This window comes from Gavia stellata, chromosome 25 (assembly GCF_030936135.1).
Source record: "Gavia stellata isolate bGavSte3 chromosome 25, bGavSte3.hap2, whole genome shotgun sequence".
Lineage (NCBI taxonomy): Eukaryota > Metazoa > Chordata > Aves > Gaviiformes > Gaviidae > Gavia > Gavia stellata.
Window position 1 is genome coordinate 12,545,558 of NC_082618.1, and position 20,450 is coordinate 12,566,007.

At 43.1% G+C, this 20,450-nt stretch overlaps 2 protein-coding genes across 4 annotated transcripts in view; one reads left to right on the forward strand and one right to left on the reverse strand.

The window, feature by feature from the left end:
* The window catches only part of PAFAH1B1 (platelet activating factor acetylhydrolase 1b regulatory subunit 1), a 38,110-nt gene extending 30,251 nt beyond the window's left edge, over positions 1-7,859 (forward strand). For both annotated transcript variants that reach the window (XM_059829309.1, XM_059829310.1), the window contains exons 8-11: positions 114-342; positions 1,822-1,923; positions 2,575-2,731; positions 4,063-7,859. In XM_059829309.1, coding sequence (XP_059685292.1) covers positions 114-342; positions 1,822-1,923; positions 2,575-2,731; positions 4,063-4,136 — 562 coding nt within the window. In that variant the 3' untranslated portion in view covers positions 4,137-7,859. The remainder of the gene's footprint in view (positions 1-113; positions 343-1,821; positions 1,924-2,574; positions 2,732-4,062) is intronic.
* A 2,895-nt stretch (positions 7,860-10,754) lies between these two features.
* Positions 10,755-20,450, reverse strand: part of CLUH (clustered mitochondria homolog) — a 42,330-nt gene continuing 32,634 nt past the window's right edge. For both annotated transcript variants that reach the window (XM_059829191.1, XM_059829190.1), the window contains exons 18-26: positions 19,868-20,021; positions 19,374-19,513; positions 19,180-19,260; positions 18,411-18,536; positions 17,761-17,882; positions 16,216-16,309; positions 15,320-15,454; positions 13,944-14,017; positions 10,755-12,732 (exon numbers count right to left, since the gene is read on the reverse strand). In XM_059829191.1, the coding sequence (XP_059685174.1) occupies positions 12,564-12,732; positions 13,944-14,017; positions 15,320-15,454; positions 16,216-16,309; positions 17,761-17,882; positions 18,411-18,536; positions 19,180-19,260; positions 19,374-19,513; positions 19,868-20,021 (1,095 nt within the window). In that variant the 3' untranslated portion in view covers positions 10,755-12,563. The remainder of the gene's footprint in view (positions 12,733-13,943; positions 14,018-15,319; positions 15,455-16,215; positions 16,310-17,760; positions 17,883-18,410; positions 18,537-19,179; positions 19,261-19,373; positions 19,514-19,867; positions 20,022-20,450) is intronic.

The window sequence follows — 20,450 nt, forward strand, 5'->3', positions numbered from 1 at the left end:
TACTTTATCTTGACTTCTAAGAGTAGGTCAAGTGTTCTTAAATTTCAAAGTCATGTGTAATGGTTTTATTGCAATGTTAATTGAGTCATGCTGTATTTCTCTTTTTTGAATAGTTACTGTGTGAAGACTTTCACGGGTCACAGAGAATGGGTGCGCATGGTGCGGCCTAACCAGGATGGCACCTTAATTGCCAGTTGTTCTAATGACCAGACAGTTCGTGTTTGGGTGGTAGCGACAAAGGAATGCAAAGCTGAGCTCCGAGAACATGAGCATGTGGTAGAATGCATTTCCTGGGCTCCCGAGAGCTCGTACTCCACCATATCAGAAGCTACGGGATCAGAGGTAATGTTTCCAATGCTAATAAATAACACATACAGTAAGATTTTTGACTGTGCTCTATATAGAACTTACTGGATAGTATTTGGAACAATTAAGCTTTGTTCTCAAAGTGCTTGGCAGATATAGCAGGTGTATGAGTATTTTTTGCCGAGTACACTTGGTGTACTGTTAATCCCCCATCTTGGCTTCGTAGGATCCATGCTTTTGTGTGTTTTAACAGTAGGACCCTGCCTCTGCACTAATGAAAGTGAACTTTGGAGAGATGCTCTATTTCTGAGAAGGCTGAGAGTGGGACCACTTTCACATATTTAAGCAAAGAAATGTGGAAGGTAGCTTATCTGGCATAACATGAAGATTATAAGGATGCTCAGCAATTGAAAGGTGTGGGGGGAAGTAGTGAGTCAGGAGCGCAGAAATGAAGCAGATTTGGGTGTATTGCACTGGAATTAAGCTTCGACCGCCATGTCCTAGTGTACAAAATTGATGATATGAGAAAGCGTTCTTTAACAAAAATAAATCTCCGTTTGTGTGATCACAGATACATCTTCTCTAGTTTGGTTACTAAATCTTCAAGAAAGGCTTACTAAAGGTCAGCAAAAATTTCCTTTTAAGGATGACAAAGTGTAGAAGAAATGAACTAGAAATTAACTCAAATTTCTAGTTTAAAAAAGGCCAAGCATTTCTGCCTTGCCCTCTTCCTCAAAAAGGACACAAATACCCAAGGAGAAAAGTAGATACACTGAAGACAGGGACTTGTCTAGTGATGGATTTTACAGATTATTTCAGTCAAATTTTACTTGCATCCTTAAGAGCCTTATAATCTTTTAATTAAGAGTAATTAAAAGTAAATTCCAAATGTTCGCTTCCTCTTGCAGTGGTGCCTCCCCTGCCCTCTGCTGGTCTGATCAAACGTATACATCACATTACAGTACTTAGCTTTGAGCAAGCAGGAAGTTAACGCTAACTCCACACTTGAAACATTTCAGGTTCTCAGAACTCAGTCTGTCTTTCATGCTTTGCATGATTACAAACGGAAATAAGTTCAGAGTAGGAACTTTTCAAAAATTCTTAAACTTGCTTCGTTACTTTTTATGAAGAATGAGAACACAAAGGTATGTCTGAACTTCATACTCTTTTGTCCTGAGGTGTCTGACCCTACTTGAACTGTGTCTTCTGTTAAAAGAGGATGTCTTGCAGTAGGCAAGTGTGGTTCAAAGTATTATTTGGCTTGGTGCATCACCAGGACATACAACCATTTCTTTTAACAGATTGTTTAATTCCTTTCATTTTTTGTTTATTTCTCCTAGTATTGGTAACAAAATGCCTGTGACTCTCAGCTTTGGCATTGTGTTTATTAGCTGTAAGCTGTCATATGATCTAGTTTTTCTACTAAGAAATAAGACTCAGAAGGGATCTGCTTCCTCCCTCCTCTTCCCCCCCCTGCCCCATATATGCCATAACTTAAACCATAATTTTCTGTAGACTAAGAAGAGTGGCAAGCCTGGGCCTTTTCTGCTGTCTGGATCCAGAGACAAGACCATTAAGATGTGGGACATTAGCACTGGCATGTGCCTTATGACACTTGTAAGTTCATTGGTTTTTCTGGTGGTCATAGCTGCGTATGTAAAACCAGTGTTAATGGAATGAATTATCTTGCATGTTTATGTTTTCAAGAGAAGCCACAGTTATTTCAATAAGAGTAACACTGGAAACACACAGTTTTAATGGCTTCTATATTTCAGATCTTGTTGTTGCTAAGAAATACTAAGAATCTCAAATTACGTAGTATAAATGCAGGAGTACCGTGGTGTAGTTTTTTGTGATGAGTAACTTGGTTTGTCTGCAGAAATGCTGATAATCATCTGAATTTTGCCTTCTGTAAAATGTCATCTTTCAATGTGTTGGTCTTCCCGTGGGCTACGGACTGCTGTTTTCCAACCTGTGTTCAGGCTGGACTGGATGCTCGTGCTGGGGGTGGGGAGCAGAATTGGGGCAGATCACATGAGGACTTCTGTTTGTTTGCCTTCAAGGACAGGAACTCACATTTTTGTTAGTGCTGATATAGATGTAATAATAGAAACTGAAGATAAACTTTGAGTTCTAATAGGTTTTTAGAAACCAAATGCTATCCCTGCAGGAACAGGGCAAGGAATCCCTCAGTTTGCCATAGCATAAATTGTAGAATGCTTAGCCTTAAAATGTGCATCTGCTCACTGGTTTCTCCTTACGCACAAGGTGGGCCATGATAACTGGGTACGTGGCGTTCTGTTCCATTCTGGGGGAAAATTTATTTTGAGCTGCGCTGATGACAAGACTCTACGTGTCTGGGACTTCAAGAACAAACGATGCATGAAAACCCTCAATGCGCACGAACACTTTGTTACCTCTTTGGGTATGTATTGTTCTACAGTGCTTACTGCAGAGTACAGAGCAAGAGATACAGATTTTTCTACATCTTCACCAGCTGAAGTTGAGCACCAAGCTAGACATCCATGTTCTGGATTCTAGTGAAGTTTTGGGCTATATGTATTTTAATGAAATAAGGACAGATACGAATTTTGAGTGTTCTGGGTTTTTACACTTCCGTTGCCAATGTTGCACATCAGATAAAGGTGTTAACTGCCAGGGTGTTCTGGAACCTTTCACCACCGAGTGTGTAGGGATTTGGGGAGTACTGTATTGCAAATGCTTGCCCAGCAAAAAAAGAAAAAAAAAAAAAAAAAGGGTGGGGAGGTGCAAAGCAAAACGGTCAGAAAAAAACATGCTTTGAATTCCTGGGCGTTCCTGATTGGTATTACCAGATCTTGGTAGACATTAGTTCCCCCCTGCCCTGGCAAAACCAAAACAAACAAAACCCTCCCTCTTCAACAAAGCTAGCTTTACTCTGGAGTCTTCTCTATTGTTTTTTTCTCTGTATTCCTCTGGCAGTTTGTAGCTTCTTCAGTAAAGCTGTGTAAGTTAGGTTAGCAGCAAACCTTTAATTGGTTACTAAGGTTTTCTAATCAACCTTGCAGGTCTAATCAAAATGCAGGGTTTCTGACTTCACTTCTCTTTTAAATTGTTGAAGACAGCTGATCAGAAAGGGACAAAGAAAAGTTACGAGTTGAAGAACACTAAAACATTAGCATGCATTGGCTGACTTTGGAATTGGCTGCTTCAGTTTACAGATTGCTTTGCTGAACCCTTTCCACACAGTGAGGCTTTTTGATTCCTCTTGGTTAAACTTCCCAGTGTACTGTCTGCTGACCCAGTCCAAAATTGATCTGTATATTTGACATATTTTGGGATCTCCTGAGAAACAGTACACTCTACATTTTTTTAAATACTAGCTCACAGCCTGTACTGTCTATAGCAAAAAGAAAAAGTCAAGTTTCTTGACTTTGATTCTTGAATACCTCCTATGTAAATACATGAAGTTCTGTCTTCTGGTAATGTTCAAGGGTTTTACCGGTTTGAGATGTTTTGGACTCCTCTGTGTTACAACTTTATCTTCATTTCTTTTCCATGAAAGCTCCTTTATAACTGAATTGGAAGTAGATTTTCATGCTTTACAAAAGCGCAGAGCATGAGAGACTTTGCCTTCAGAACTACAGATATGATGAGCTTTGAAATTTAGTCTTTGAGCTGGTATAATTTTTTTTGAAAAAGTAATGACATTCAGTGAGAGTGGAAAATGCTGAAGTTTTGGATTGGTTCTTAACATAAGCTTTTCTTTCCTCGCAGATTTCCACAAGACGGCACCGTATGTGGTTACTGGAAGTGTAGATCAAACAGTAAAAGTGTGGGAGTGCCGTTGATTGAATTCACATTTGACCCCTTTTTCCTCTGGATGCACTCAGATACCATGGTTACCCATTGAGCTCTGTTTAAATAAATATTGTCCTTTCATGTAAATTATTCTGGATGTAGATTGAGCTTATTAAATGTTACACACAAAGTATTCATGCATGGTGAATCCAAATTGTATACTGTAAATTTACATACGTTGTCTAGAAGTACCATAGGTTTAAGAACATGGGCTGGCATTGGTCACATCAGACCTAAGAAGGCAGAAGTTGGATAATTGAAATAGGGCACTTAACTGAATAGTTGACAGTGTCGTTCTATGTCGGATAATTATACCTGTTTTTCTTTCTGCTGTCTGTTGGTGCCTGAATTGGTGACCTCATTTGGGAAAAGTTTTGTAGGGCTCTTTCAGAAATGTGTATCTATGTAACATCACTTAAGTGTGCTTAATAAATCTTCTCTAAGAATACTAGATAATAAGGCTGCAATTCAGAATCTTCTGAACCTTATATGTAATTAATGGAAATTAAACAAACTCTGGAATATTTGTCATGAAACATTTGCCAAATCAACAGAATACACTTGTTTTGGCCTCCTATCACGCAAGAGTTGGTATATTTATATAACTAACTGTAAACCTGAAATAAGACAACAAATCTTAGTAGCAGCTGATGTGATAAATGTATTTATTTTTTATTTGGTCATTCAGTGGTTAAGCTGTGCTGTTAAACTAAGTTTAAATGGGTTTTTTTTTGTTTGGTTTTTCTTTTCTTTTTATGCTAGACGAACTTCCAGGAGGAGTTGTCCATCCCACTAGAATTTAGTGATCTAATTTCCAGTAGAGCTTAATCTCCCAAATGACTGCCATGGTACAACTTGCTGTTTGCTTTCAATGTTTGTTAGAGATGTGCAATTCCTATTACACAACAGTATCGAAGAACACTTCCCTCTTACTCACTTGCAGGAGGTTGGGGTATACAAAGGTTTCTTGGTTTCTCTAGTGCCTCCTTGGGAACCCTTTGAAAATGAGGTTATACTTACCTTGACAAGACAATGTGGCTTGAATAAAAACGTACTGTGGTTTGCATATTGAGAAATATCTTGGGATACAGTATTTAAATGCTTTAAAGAAAGCACTAAATACCTTGAGAATTGGCAGATACAGATTGATACAGGCTTCTAAAAGAAAAACAAAACACCACCAACAAAACAAAGTCCATCTGTGGGAATGATGCTATCAAGTAAACATTTAAAAACAAACCCAAATCCTATCAGCAAAACTAGCCCAGCTTGGTTATTAGTATTTATGTTGTTTGGTGTATACAATTTTTAATTTGCATATCCCTAAAGTTACATATTTTGATCTGAAGTGAATGAAAATATTATAAATTAATATTTTAATCAGCATTTTTGTGACAAATTCCATTGTAGATAACTAAGCATTACAATACTTATCAAACTAACGAGGTCTTTTTAAAAATCCACTTTAAAATTTACAATATAATGAAGTACCAGTCTGATGTTTTAACAGGTGAATTTGTGCTTTATTTTATCCATTTTGTTTAAGACATGGCTTTTAAAACTGTCCCTTTTAAAAATAAGAATCCTTGACCAGCACGGGGTCGGCCAGAGGGTGTACACACTAAAATGGTGAGGGGTGTGGTGGTTAATTTCCTACAGTCACCCATAGAAGGATCCATTCTTCTGTGTAGAGGAGGTGGATTTCAGTGTTGGATCCTGGCGTAGGCTTGTCTCTGGGAAGGGGTGGAGGAAATGGAGTTCTGATGTGGGGTTTTTTGGAGCCAGTTTAAGATTCAGGCTAATCTCTTAAATCCAGTGGTTTATGTAATTTTCAGTGTGTGTTTCTGCAGTTAAGCATGCACAAATAAAATATTTTTTTGTTTGTTAGCTGCTTGGACTGGAAAAATTTGCTGCTTTTTGTCCTATTCGAGAATTCCAGATACACAAGTAGTGCATCTTAAATTCCTCAGTGCATCTGCAACTGTAAAGTAATACATTTGTTCAATTCCTGATAGGACCTATAAACTTTATTTAAGTATAAAGTAAACCACACTCATGTACATAATTCATAAACGTGAATGAGAAATTAAAGGTACCTATTAAGTGGAAGCTGTCTACTGCATTTTTTCCCTTTAGCATACAACGGTTTACCAGGACAAACGACTAACTGAAGTCATGTAAGCAGCATTTAATTGCTTGTGTGAAACACTCTGCTAAGTACTTCTGCAATGCGATTTGCAACCTTCTCCTTTAATAAGCAGTGAATAATCTCAGGGATGGTCCTGAATGGATCAAAAGTTAAAGCCCTGTTCAGACAAAAAAAGTGAAAGCCACAACACAGGAGCTGGGTTTGTGAGGGTTTCCTGCAGTGTCGCTCCGTGATACTACACTGTGTTGAACTTTTTCCACTGTTTGCAATGTTTTCTGTCAGCTAATCCTGTGCCTTTCCTGTGATAATAAGTACAGTAATGAGGTTACTGGTTTGGACTATGAAATAAATTTATTAGAGGGTTTAAGAGGTTCACTGCTGCTTTGTCACTTTCCTTACTAAAATTGGCATTGCTTCAAAATAACTATATATAGACTGTGTTACCAAATAGACAATACAGACTTTTTGGCTTAAAACCAGACAGACATTCCAGTGCCACACTAATGTAAGGTGCCCAGGAAGTCTTAGATGCATTCTAAAAAGTGCAACATTTATTGTGGTATAGATGTAATCTGGAAGTTGATGTTTTATAGCATCTTGCACTTTAGAAGATTAAAAAAAACCGTCCTGCTTTTGTGTATGGTGTGACCAATGATGTGCCCGGGGCACTAATTAAAAAGAAAAAAAAAATCTAGTTGCTAGCAAGTTGTCCAAGGGCTGTGGAGCACTGTAGTATTTTGAAAGCTTTGGCTATAGACTCACCAGGCCCAGTCTACTTATACTGTCAGTACCCTGCTTCTCCTGTTTGCCTCCTCCTGTTTTTATGTGAACTGCCTGATAATATCACTCTTAAATAGCTTTTGACTCGCATGAAAGCTATTTAAAAGAAAAAGATTATACTTTGTTTTTGTAGACAGTGGTGGCTTGATAATCCTTTTAATGATTTGAGTATTAAAAAAAATACTGAGTTGAGTGAAGGAAAAACGCACTTAGAATGAGTTATTTGCTGTCCAGCTGTACATAAAGTCCAGTGTATTTAAAGTCAATACCAAGAATCTTCTAGCAAGAGTACGTGCATAAAATGGTAGGGATAAACGTTAGGAGCGGGGAAGGTTGAGTTGGATTTACAAGTCACAACTGGATTTAACTGGCCTTTTTATCTTTCCACTGTGTCATGTAAGTAGCTGCTTTCTTGTCCTACCTATCCCTCAGGCTTCCCCAAGTTCATTCTGAAGATCAGTTAGCAAAATCTTCAAGTTTTAGAAGTTGATCCTGACATTGACATGAAGGCAAACGTCAAATTTCTTCATAAGGACGATGTTAGAGGTTGCAATTGGAGAAAACAGTTCCCAGACTGTAGGAGTTAACTGAAGCTATTGACACAATTTAAAAAAAAAAAAAAAAACAAAAAATCAGTAAAGGAATGTATATAATACTGCTCTGTGTTTTACAGTAAGATTTGTTGCTCTCAGACTGTGTAAAACAAAATTTATTCATGTTTTCTGCATATTAAAAAAATCTTATTGTACCAATTGGTAAACTATTAAATGCATATAAAACTAGATGTGGTTTTGTTTCCTTGGATGCAAGAATTAAAACTATTTTGAAAAAAGCTATTGGTGTTTCACCCTTCAGATTTTACTCCAGAGCTGCTTTTATTTATCTGATCTTAATTTAAATTGTGCTTGACCTGAGGAAACGTGAAGCATTTTTAAGGCAATTGGTTACCGTTAGAATCGTCAAAGGTTTCACTAGTTAATATGGTGAAGTGAGATTTTATAAAAACTTTGTGCAGGTTTATTAGGCTGTTCTCCTGGACGGTCTGGCAGAGTGTCGTTTCTAATCCCGTGCTGAACCTTGCCTCTTCCCAAACAGCTACTGGCTGGCGCCGAAGCCTCCGCTGTATGCCTGTTACAGCAGCTGCCGTGCTGCAGACAGCGTCTGTATGGTGGAAGCTGCTTAACAGAGTGATGAGGTGTGTTTGAGCTTCATTTATTTCGGGTGTTGGGGAGCAAGCCCAGTGTCTTGTCCTGAAGCTGTCATCGTGGGTACGGAGGTGCAGCACAGAAAGGCTTCCTGCCATGCGTGGAGGCCAGGCGGCTGTGGCTTATGTTCTGTGCCCAGGTGCATGTTTTGGGTGTTTGGTTTTTTTCCTTACCTTGAACCTTAACTTGCAGCGGACCTACTAAGACCCATCTTTTGCTGTTTCTTTGCTTGGTTCCCTTGGAGCTGTTGAGGCTGAAGGTTGCACTCTGCGGTGAAGCCTCTGAGCGATTCAGCGTGGCAGTAATCGGCCTCTGCTTTCTAAGGCAACAGAAGTCCTGCGCGGGTGGAGGCGCATGCGTGGGAAGCTGAGGCACTGAATGGTTCTTGGAAGTTCATATTGGTGGCTTTCAGCTGGTGCGTAGTTTGGGGTTTTTGTGTTTTTCCCTGTGATCTGGCCTTAATTGTCTGGAGTGCTGCTTATAAATGGGTCGGTGAACTAAAATGGAAATGTGCATTTCTTCATTGATGGAGGAGCAAGGACGTGTCCTTGACCATGATGTGGGGGAGAGGATGAAAGTGAGCTCCTACCAGCTGTGTTCTGTGTAAGCATCTTGCATGGTGTTACTGACGAGCAGGAATGGCCCTGGGATAGGCTTTTGGGGGAGACTGGCTGTCACTTGGCAAGAATAAGTGAATGAGTTTCATGCTCTGCCAGAGCTAAGGTGAGGTCCTGGCTGAGGTGAAGGGGTGTCCTGTGCGTTCGGTGCAGAGACAGCGTTCGGGTGCAGGTTTGAAAGGAAAGCCTCCTGTACGTTTGCAAACATGGTAAGCTCATCAACAGGCAGTGATAAGGGATATCAAAGTTGCTAAGAGCAATCTGGGTAGTTGAAGAATTTTGTTTTCTCCCTCAACTTAGTGACTTGTTGGTCATGCAGCGAGTGTCTCACTGAAAGCAGCTTTGTATGTGTATGAGACCAGTTTCCACCAGTTGTTTCCAGTTTTGATATACCACTGATGGCTATTAAAACATTTTTCAGCAGATAGGGTTGAATACGAAAAGAAATTGCACGTATAGAAATTTTGGTCAATGTTGGGAATATAACATGTTCGGTTGAGCAGGCTTCTCTGAACAACATGACCGCTAAATGCAGTGAAGGTTTCACTGATTACTCTTTCTTGAAAGGAAGTTGTAGCTTTTATGGTATGTGATATGTGTGATGACATTAAGTGCTGGAAGTTCCTTTGTCTTGAAGAAAAGCAAGGAGGATAAAAATAGCGTATTTCTATGTGCCTCCTTCAGGCTTGCTGATGCTTTTCATCTTTCTCTGAAGTAACTCAATTTTGCTGCAGTTATTTTTCTCAGGCAGTGGCATACAGCTACGGGAACAGCTGAGGTTCAGTGCTTCTACGGGACTCTGACACATGGGGTGTTAAATCCTCTCTGAGCCAGACCTGAACAGCTCCCACCTCGTGAGAAGGGGGACCCCGCCTAAGTGCCTGAACTAGGAACAAAGCTGGTTCAAAGCTGGCCTCAGGGAGGTGAGTGGTTCCAGGGCCAGGGAGCCCTGTTCTGCTTCCTGAACGTCCACCTTCTTCTCGCCCTGGTACGTCCTTAGCGCTAGTTTGAGTTAGTTAGTTCATCTGAGTTCCTTTTTGTTTAAGAACTGGTGCCAGAGACCACCCAAACCCAAAAGGTTGTAAAGAGAATTACAGAACGAACTTACGTTGTTAAATGCAGTTATTTAACAACTAAGGATTGCATTCAGGCTGTTCAGCTGTGTAGCCACCTTAGCTGGGATTTACGTCCTTCAGCTTCATGTGTTCATGAAAAGCCACGGGGCACCCGTGCCCCTGCTCACCCCTGTCTCCCCCCCCCCCCCCCCGAGGGAGATGGAGCAGCAGCTCCTCTCCCTTGAGGCAAAAGTGATGCTGAAGCAGCTGGTGACAGATGAGGGGTTGGGGCTGCTGGGGTTGTGGTTCTAGTTTTATTACTGATCCTTTGGAGTTGATTCCTTTGTCTACAGGGGCGTTCTGTTAGAGGAAAAGGGTGCACAGAGCAGGGGCAGTGTTAACCTGCCCAAGCTCGTGAAATGTTCCAATGACCACAGCACCCTCCAAAATGGTCCAGGAGGGTTCAGTCCTGCTGCTGCGCAGGAGGTCAGTGACACAACCATGCATGCACACACCGACCTCGAGCACTAAGGAAAGTCAGCCATGGGAGAAGCGTGTACTGGACGCAGAGAACAAATGCTCGGAGGCAGAGGTGTGCTTAATGGGGCGTTACAGCCTGCAGTGTGGCATCAGTACAGTCACAGGTTTAAACCCTCCTGCTAAACTGTACCTGTTCTTTCCTCCTGGCTCCTGCTCAAAAGAACAGGAGTGGTGGCTCCAGGGAGGGTGTTCAGATTAATGGTATCCAACACCTTGCACCAAACCAGAAAGAAACCAATAAATAAAGTACCTAAAATAGTTTAAAAAGCTTTTAATGCACTGAAAGACACTAGTAAAAGAAAAATGTTGTAGGAAAGATGCACTGTAGTCATTTATTGATTGCTTTCCAGGAAACTCGGAATTTTTCTAATAGGAGCAAGTTCTTTTGCAGTAAAGACTCCTCTGGCTTTGTCGCCTCCAGCAGCTGGGAGGCTGCTCCCTCCGTCCCTTCCCCCCTGCCCAGAGTTACAAATACCTGTAATGAGTACAGGAAACCAAGGGTACAGAGCACAGTGACAGCACTTGTTTCTCCAGAAGGTCAGTAAAAGAAGCAATGCAAATTAGCACAGGCTACTATCCATGACAGACAACATGAGAGAGAGAGGCTGGACTCCTTTGTCAGCACAGGGTGGCTGTGTATCTGTTTGTTTGTTGTTCTACAGCTCAATCTGTTTGCAAAAAAGGACATTCAACTCTGTCGGCATACCACAGCCTGCAGTGGCCACATCTCACCCTCTTGGTGACCAGTGGGGCCAGGGGAGCAGGCTCTAGTCCTTGACAACCACTGCAGGACACGTGTGTGTGACAGGGAGGGGACATAAGGATTTGTTTAGTGGCATCTGCTGTTTCAGTGACATCCATTGCCAGCAATGGAAGCTCCCCTGGCAACAATCGCAAAACCAGTGTGCAAAAAAGTTAGTTAAGAAGGTATGAGCCGTAGGTTTCAGTGCTGTGGGAAGGTCAGTTTTTATTTAAAATCCCCTAGTAATTTCAGGTTGTGGGAAACCGGGAAACCTACAGCTCCAAGCTGGTTCAACTTGCCCATCAGGTTAAAGTCCATCAGCTCTGTGTTACAGTTGCTATTGCAAATGAGACCAAGTCCCTATTCCTGACTTTTTTCCTCCCCTCTCCCCCCCTTTTTAACAGGGCCATGATTTCCTGCTAAATCAGTTTAGTTCAGACCTCATTTGATGCCATTACCAATCTCTCCTAGGCACTGGGGTTTCCACTCTAATGGAAATTTGTGCGCTTTTTTAAACATCAAGCCCTCACTCTTTGGATACAGTATCCTAAGTTACTCAGCTGCAAGCAGAGAGGTGGAACTGTGAGTATCATATCATATACATATATATATCTCTATCTATATTCTTTACCTTGAAAATTAGAATGTGAATGTTACAAAACCCCACTGAATTGCCAAACTGCCAACCAAAAGTAGAAAAAATGGTTAAAGGAATCCAATGGCTATATCCTGATGTAGAAAATGCTATACATTCCCCCACTTCGACAGACACATTACAGGCTTCAGTCATCTGAGCAATACAAATATGGCTGCTTAGTTTTCCTTAGCACAAATGGGGATAGTGACTGGGGGGAAAAATACATCTTTTGGCTTGGAATCCACGTTTTAGAAGAATGCTGAGCAGTGGATGGGGCTGGTTTTGTCCTGTTTTAGCAAAGCAGTGTCCTTAGTCAACATAAAAATGACCTGAGAAATGTTACATACCTCAAGACAGTTCATTTGGAATTCATATGTACAAAGTAGAAATAACTGATGATATGCGCACACACACAACACATACACACACACAGGCATGACAGCCTCTGGCTGCGCTCACCTAGGATGGGTCTTTCGTATGCTGCTGCATCCCGGCCACCTTCCCCTCCACGTGGCAGACACAAGCTCAGTCAGACAGATTACATTTCTCAGATTAGTTCTTTGCATTGTGTATTAATTGTACCAGTGCAATAACATTGTCAAAAAAGGAGGAGCTGCTCCAGGGGAGTCCGAGACCCTGGGTCAGATTCAGAAAAGGATGGTTTAAACTTTTTTTTTTAAGCGAGGTACACATTAAGCAGAGCTCTGTGTTAAGGGGATCTCAGCAGAAGGCATGCTTGGCTCAGCCTCTTTCTCCTCCACAGCTTTGTCCTCTGGTTCCAGCTGTTCGCCACCTTTTATGCTTTCTTGGAGCTGCTGGCGTCGCTGCACCTCTGCTTTAAGGTTCTCCAAGTCTTTTTGGCTGAAGGGGAAACCAGGAAGGGGAGCAAACATTAGCCTAGCTTTAGGAACGGTGTGAAGCACAGGGACAAGGTAGAGTTCAACAAAATAGGAAATGTACCTAGTACCTGCCCTTTTCCTGCCAGGTCTCAGCTATACCTGAGCAAGGCTAGGTGCGTTTGGTTTTGAACCAAGAGGCACCAGGACATGAGCCATCAGTGGCCAGGCAGGGCAGGGGCAGCAAGGTTAATCTTGTCTATGTCGAGGCAGCCTCCAGCTGCTTCTGGTCAATTTTTACCATCAGTGATTATTTATAGCATTAGAAAAACAGTCTCAGCTTAGGTCATCTTTTTCTACCACCCCCCCAATCAAATTTTCAACTAAAAGTCTAAGAGAATTTATAATAAATGAAAAAATAATTTTAAGAGTACTGCTGTTTAGAGTGGTCTTGATGATGGTAAGCAGGGCTAGTATTATGATCTCAGCTAATATTCTTTGTAAACAAATCCTGTGGAGCTGGGGAAGGAATACCACCAAGACACTTAAGGCTGCTTAGCAGGGCAGATGCTTTGTCTGTGGAAGAGCCGATGCTGCTCTTCAGTTAGCCTAGCACTGCTCACTTCATTTCTTCTGGGTGGAGACCACTGACTGTGCTTCAACTGCCTCCCACTCCACAAATGGAGAGTGAATCCCTTTGCTGCTGGGGTGATGGGCTGAGCACAGGCAACAAGGGGAGATGCAGCTCCCAGGGCAAGTCACACAGTAGTGCTCTTGCCCACTGATGCATCAGTTCTCCAGGAAGCCTGCCTGATTTCCTTTAGCATCACAGAGCAGTTCCAGGTTGTAGGTTTTATGAGATCAGATTGCTGCTACAAGCTCAAGGTTACAGTTTTTTTGAAAGAGACCCTGATGCTTCAGGCAATGTTCCTCCCACCAGGAACTTCTTTACTGCCACTAAGGCTTGCCTAGGGATCCCTTCACAAGTGCTCAGCAGTGCCTTCAGGGGACCCAGCACCTTCAAAAGCAGTTTTTATGCAGAAGTGGCAATTTGAGTCATTATTTGCCTAGTGCTGCCTGAAGAGAAAAGCTACCCAAGGTCACTGGAAACACCACATTTTGGGTCAGTGACTCTTCATGCAAAGGGAAGCACTGGGTTTATGCTATCTCAGCAACACAGATAATATGAAAAGACTACTTGATTTCTAAAGGTACAACACAGAGGTATTGCTCTACCTTAGTGGAATGAAGAGAATTCCATTGATAATATTGAGCTGCTCCAGAACACTGGCCATACTGGGAGCTGTGAACTGCAGTGTAAGAGGAAAAAAAGTTTTAAAAAGTCAAAACCCAGACAGAACAACTCAGAGCTCCTAAGCAAGTCCAGACACCATTTACCAACAGCTGAGAAAAAGCTAGGTCTCATTTGACAGACTAGTAGCTGTAAGGTGGCGTAATTTGTGTTTTCTACCTCTTTAGGCCCCGAAGTTGAAAAGCAGCATCTAGAGGTACCCAGCCAGTCACTGTGGGCAACCTTCCCTCTGAACACTGCAGGACTTCAGTTAAATGCAGCGTATATGCAAGTTCAAAATGCGTTGTTTTTTTTTTTCTTTTTCCTCCTTCAATTGTTGTAACAAGGGTAAAGTCTTCATTACTGTTTTATGGGTTTGAGCCTCTTAGCTGGACACTATTTCCTGGACTTAACCATTTACTTGATTCAAGGTCCTTACGCTCAAATCCCTCTGCCATAAACCTCTCAGTTCTGTACACTGTTGTTTGCAGTGAGAAGAAACCCCAGCCTCTCCCACAGAGCACTATCCTGCTCTGCCCTTTCTACTGGGAGGGACCCTCTGCAGCTGGAAGCCTCTTTCCCAACCTGCTGGCTCACAATCCTCTGGCAGCCACTGCTGTACAGCACGGCAGGGAGAGCACCCATCGCACAAGTTAGTGCACACTCCCCTAGATATGCCTCAGACAGGCTGGTGTGATCTGCCAGGTGCAGAGGCAGATAAGAGCAGCTGGGTTTGGCCCAAGAGGGCCAATCCGTTCCTGCTCCATGTAAGGCAAGGCAAGGCAGCCCCCCCCACGCTCCGCTCTGCTGCCCAGCCTCCCCACACCAAAATCCTTGGAAGGAGAACAAAGCACCTGGTGAAAGATGACAGCATTTTTTAAGATGAGGAAACTGAAGTACTCTTGGATTGTGCAACCTGCCTAAACCAGTGAGTCAGCAGAGGGGCAGGTTTGTGTGTAGGTGTCCCAGGCTCCCATGCTGCGAGCTGCCCTGCGTGTCCTTACCGATTTCCCTGGGTGCCCTGCAACACAGGCAGCTGTGCTCAACTGCCTGAGTCAGGAGAAAGAGCCAGAGCCCAGACCCGCTCTATTCAGAAGCAGAGAGGACAAATGCGCAGTCCACGTTGGTTACACTGTGCTATGGCTGTCTGAGCCTCTGCCTTTGCAGGGACGTCCTGCCCATGAAGGGTCTGCAACTGGCACAGCCATTACCATCTCCTGCACCGGCATGCATACACCGATGCGTCCTTCAGGAGCAGCTAAACACAAATCTCTGCCTTCACGGCAAGTACTCTCGATTGCTCTCATTGCATAAAGGTTACCTTAAGTGGCATGATGTTCGCATTGGAGCCATTCTTGTAAATCTCGTTCATTGTGCGTTGAAGAGCGACTGCTTGCTGAGTCAGGTATTTCAAGTACTCAGAGCTCTCTTTGGTCTTTTCATGGTGTTCTCCAAGCTAATCAGAAAAGGGGAAAAAAAAAAAGTACAACATTGCAAATCAGACCAGGACCCAAACCAGGGTGCACTCCTAGTATCTGCTGGCTCAACATCATTATAGAAACTCATCAGAACTGGATTTCACCTGCCTTGGCATTCAAAAAAAAAAAAAAAAAATCCTCTAGGAGCCTTATTATCAACATTACACATTTCCATCAAGTAGGAGCACGTCTGGAGGGTGAGCAGCATTCCCTCCACCAGGCTGTGCTTTCAGCCAGTGAGATGGTGCTGAATCACCGTGTACAACTGCAGACGTGTTCAGACAGACCCCAGGCTGATGCAGAAGTTTCACTGTGCAACAGCAAGGGCTGTGAGCAGGAGAAGGTATTGCCCACAAAACAGCTCAACTACCAAACCAGTTTGGACCTGGTATTTAAAAGACAGGTGGTGCAAAAAGTGGAAAGAAAAGAGCAGCTTTTTCAGCACCCTGCCAGAACGTGGGGCCATGCCACCAACAGAAGCTTCTGTCCAGTGACAGGTACAGCAAGAACAAACTTGCAGGAAGGCTATTCAAAGACTTCCAGCATAAAAGTGGTCAGTTATTGTACAGGGCAGCAATCCTGCCCCATCCCTAGAAAGAAAACTCCCTGGCATCTGCTCAGAGCTGTTTGTAAGAACGGCCTCCCCGAGTTCCAAGTTGTGGCACTGTTTTGCAGTGGCGCTGCTTGGTTCTGGCAGGGAAGTGGTATGACACAACTTAGCAGCATGCACGCTTGATACCTGGTTTTTGTAGATGGTGTAGCCTTCCTTCTCATGCTGCAGAGCAGACCGGAATTCTGCTTTGCTCTCATACACTCGGGCTACCAAGTGGTGGCTGAGGGAAAGAAAAGGGTTTGGAGGTACTTTAATGAGGAAAAAAAAAAACCCCAAAACATTTCTGCACTACAGCAAGCATGACTTCAGCATAACAGTGTTTAGGCTAAAAGTCTTAATACCAGTATCAAAGGAGGCAGATACTGGACTCTGAATACAGCACCCTCCTAGTTACTTCTCCCCACCCCATTTGGGGATTAATATACTACACTGATTTGGGCTGGATTTTTGTTGAAATGTTGAGAAGTGACCTACAGAAATTAAAACTGAACTGAGGATTTTTTCCTCCTGCACCCAGGAAAGCTGAAGGCCACAGCAGTGAACTGAATGGAGGCAGCACATCCACAGGAACATCTCAGGGCTAGATTTGCTAACCAGAGAAGAGGGAAGCAGCCATAAGACCTTACCCTTCAAAAAGGGTCGTCTTCTTTCTTAGAAAGCAAAGGTGTGAATTACTTGATTATTCACAGCCAAAAGTAAAAAAATATTCCAGCACAGAAACCACCAGCAAAACAGTGGCAGAGCTGGGACTCAAGTCACCTGGGCTCTCTCCAGTTGGGAGAGCTGACTTGGCTCGGACTTTGCTTCCTTAGTGTTTCTGGAATGAAAAAAGATTTCTGGTTTTGGCAGTATTACTCTGTGGGAGGTGATGAACCTCATCAAGCATCCCAGTGCTACTAAGGGAAGGCAAGACGCTTTCTGCAGAATGCATATCCATCAACTGCTGGAAAACAAATCAGACTCTTGTGGGTGCTTAATAAGATTTATTTTCACCCTGACGAAGAACAGATGGGTTGCAATGTGGTAGTAGTAATTAGGACTGGGCCACTGCTTGGTTGATAGTGAGCCAGTTTTGCATTCAAGGACAATGCATACAGCACTGAAGAGCAGTGGGTAAGTCCAGCGGATCGTAAAGGTGCTGACCACTCATAGCTCCCTTGGAAACACAGGGGAGCCACTCAGTATTTTATTCAAATACAAGGCTTTATAGTAAAGGACAAAAGCAAATTACATGCTTCTCAAAGATAGCTCCCTGAGGGCTGAAACAATTAAATACAAGTGTTTACGTATCATCGCAGTCTCCCAGTATAATTATATTAGCCTTGCTCTCCAACCTTCACTTGCCACATACGTTTTTCTACTGAGAGTCCACAAGAACCAGGGTCATCCTGACAGATTTTTGGGGCAACCAGCATTACAGCAGATCCCACAAGTAACTTTAAGAACAAGGGATCTATGTCTTCCGAGACAACAAACTTGGATGCTGCACCATGACCTTGACTCACACAGCCCACCAGTCCCAAAGAGTCTGACAGCTGGGACGAGAATGAATCTCTAACAGGATACAGCTGGACACAGCCAGATCAGATCCCTCCCATATGAGCGCACGGTGAATGTACTCACTCTCTTTAACAGTATGGTGACCCAGCCCAGCACTCCACCCTGCCTCACCTTAGTGCAACTTTCAAAGACTTGGAGCCGTGATACTTGGAGCTGATGGCCAGCGCATTCTCCAGGAACCGGAGGGACAGGTCATACTCCATAACCCCGTGGAGCACCAAGCCGATGTTGTTCTGCACAAAGAAGTCAAGTAGGCATTCAGAAAGTCAAATTCAAACTACGCATTTATTGCTTCGTAAATACCAAGACCACACAGGTATTTCACTGCAGAAAAGGCCGTAGCACCTACAAGTCCCCAGTGGATCTCTCTATATAGCACGTAAAACATGACAGGAGACCATTCCCCCCTTGGGAGCTCAGTCCAAACGAGCCAGACAAGAGAGATAAGGAACTCTCTCTATTTTATGCAAGGGCAACAAGAACAGGCTAAATTAAGGAATTTGCCCAGGGGTTACAGGCTCTTCAACCCACGTCTCCAGTGTCCCAGTGCAGAGCTCCAGCCAGAGAAGGCTGACCTTCCAGCTAAAGAGCCAAACTCCTTTTTCCCCTTCTAATAGCATTAACTGGTAGTAACCCAGGGAGGAAAAAGCAGTGCCTAAATATTTAATAAATTATTTTTAAATAGCCATCACTATGGGCATTTTAAAGGCCAAGAGGTTTCTTAGAGATTAGAAACTTGAAGACTCTAAAAGATTACTTACATCTAAGAGTGCCATTTCTGGGTGATCCTCCCCAAATACCAATAGCATGAGGTAGCGTGCACGGTACAGTAAGTTCAATGCTGTAGAGAGTTGGCTGTTTGCAAAGCAGTACAAAGCAAGGTGCATCTATAACAAAAGAAGTAACCCAGCGTTAACGTTTTTTACTTACCACTCTGTAAAACAAACTAATCTCTCCTTGCTACTCCTTTTGTCAGCTGCACACAAATAAAAGGGTCTTCCTTTATGGTTAAAAAGGATTTCAACCACTCAGAAAAGTCCAAGTCTGCTGGTTGATATATAGCTCCACTGCGGTATCACATAAGATGCAGTACTGAGGAAGTCGTGAAGTGTTTCATTTCAGTTTCTCTTATGCACCTCAAGGAACATTACAAAAGTGACCTGTATGTATATGATATTCTAATTGCACTTTTCAGTGGATTCTTGCTCTTTCTTCACTTCTGACATAAGCCCAGGGCAAAAGCCAGCAGAATTAGTGAATATAAATAAACATTCTGCAGACAAAACCCCAAAGTTCTAAACCAAGTAGGACAAATACTGACCGTGCAGGATGCTTATAATGCAAACACTTAGGTATTCAGTTTACAATATCATAAGATACAAAGCTTGTGATAAAAGTGGAGGATTCAGGGAAGAACATTACAGAAGGAAGGGGAACTGCAACTGTTTTCTAGATGCAGACACGAATTAAGGCTCACAGACTCCAGGTAGACACACAAGATGCTGCGTCTCCTCCAGCACCCGTACTTACGTATTCTTGAATCGTGTTGGGATGTTCAATACCCAGGACCCTCTCGCTCATTAGCACCGCTTTCTGCTGATTACTTAAGGCCTAAACAGAACAGAAAACCCAAGAGCAAGTCACAGAGGTCCTGTGCACTTGAGCAAACAAGCACGGGGAAGGAAAGAGAGGACTAAACAGACCCCATCTGAGCCCTTGCTTACCTCTGAATAATCTCCCATGATGTAGTTGAGACGAGCTAGCAGCCTCAGGCAGGCACAAATTTCTACATGCATAGCACCATACACATTGTTGAACAAGTTTAAGGCTTCATTGATGAGCTCGCAGCCCTCCTTCAAGAAACCTGGAAAAAGTTATATTCATCTATGTATGTATGTTAAATAACCCCTAATACTACTGGAGAAGTACGCTGCCCATGAGGTGAAAACAGTAGTGGGATACGTAGCCATAGGTTACTGCCTTAAATAAGGACTAAAACCTAAAAGAAGGAAATTGCTGCCCTGCATCCATCCATGTTCATCGTTGGTAACTTTATAGAAGGTGTGTCTTTCAGATGGTCTTGGAGACCACCATTCTCCACCAAAACAGGGTGGGTGGGTGCATATTGGTGGAGGGCAGCGGGCCATGCCACACACATACCCTGCTCTTCCTTTTATCAGCAGTCGCCTCAAGAGGCAGAGGCATGTTGGGTCTGTACCTTGCTGAACCTTTGCTTGCCCGCTCTGGAAGAAGTGGAAAGCATCTGAGGCTTTGGGGTTTACATGCTTCACTACAGGGAAGATGTTGAGAATATCCTCTTCCGTGAAGGTGGGCTTGTGCCTGTTGTCAAAGTTGTACTCTTTCAGCAGTATCTAGAGGAACCGAAAAGACTGGAGGTCATGGTCACCACTTTCACAGGTACTTGGCAAGAAATGAGGGGAAAATGAGCCTTGAATTCTGCATGCGGATTCACAGTCAAAACATTCCCCAGTATCACTACCTGGGGACAGAGTTTTGAAAGAAGGTCACACATAGGTGCGCATCAACACGTGTGCATGGCGAAATCACACTGCAGTGCCAAGGCACGGTCATGCCAGTACTGGAGCCCCTGATGTGGGAACCCCATCCAGCCAAATTCCCACACCTCACAAAGAAGCGAGAAGGCGGTGCTGTGGGGAAAGAAACCCCATGGTTCTTCAAGCGGGGACAACCCTGAAGTCCTGCTCTGCTCAGCCAAAGAGCTGCTTCTCTTTGGATGGGCAGTACACATGTGCATGAATTTAAGATGCGAGTTCGGTTTG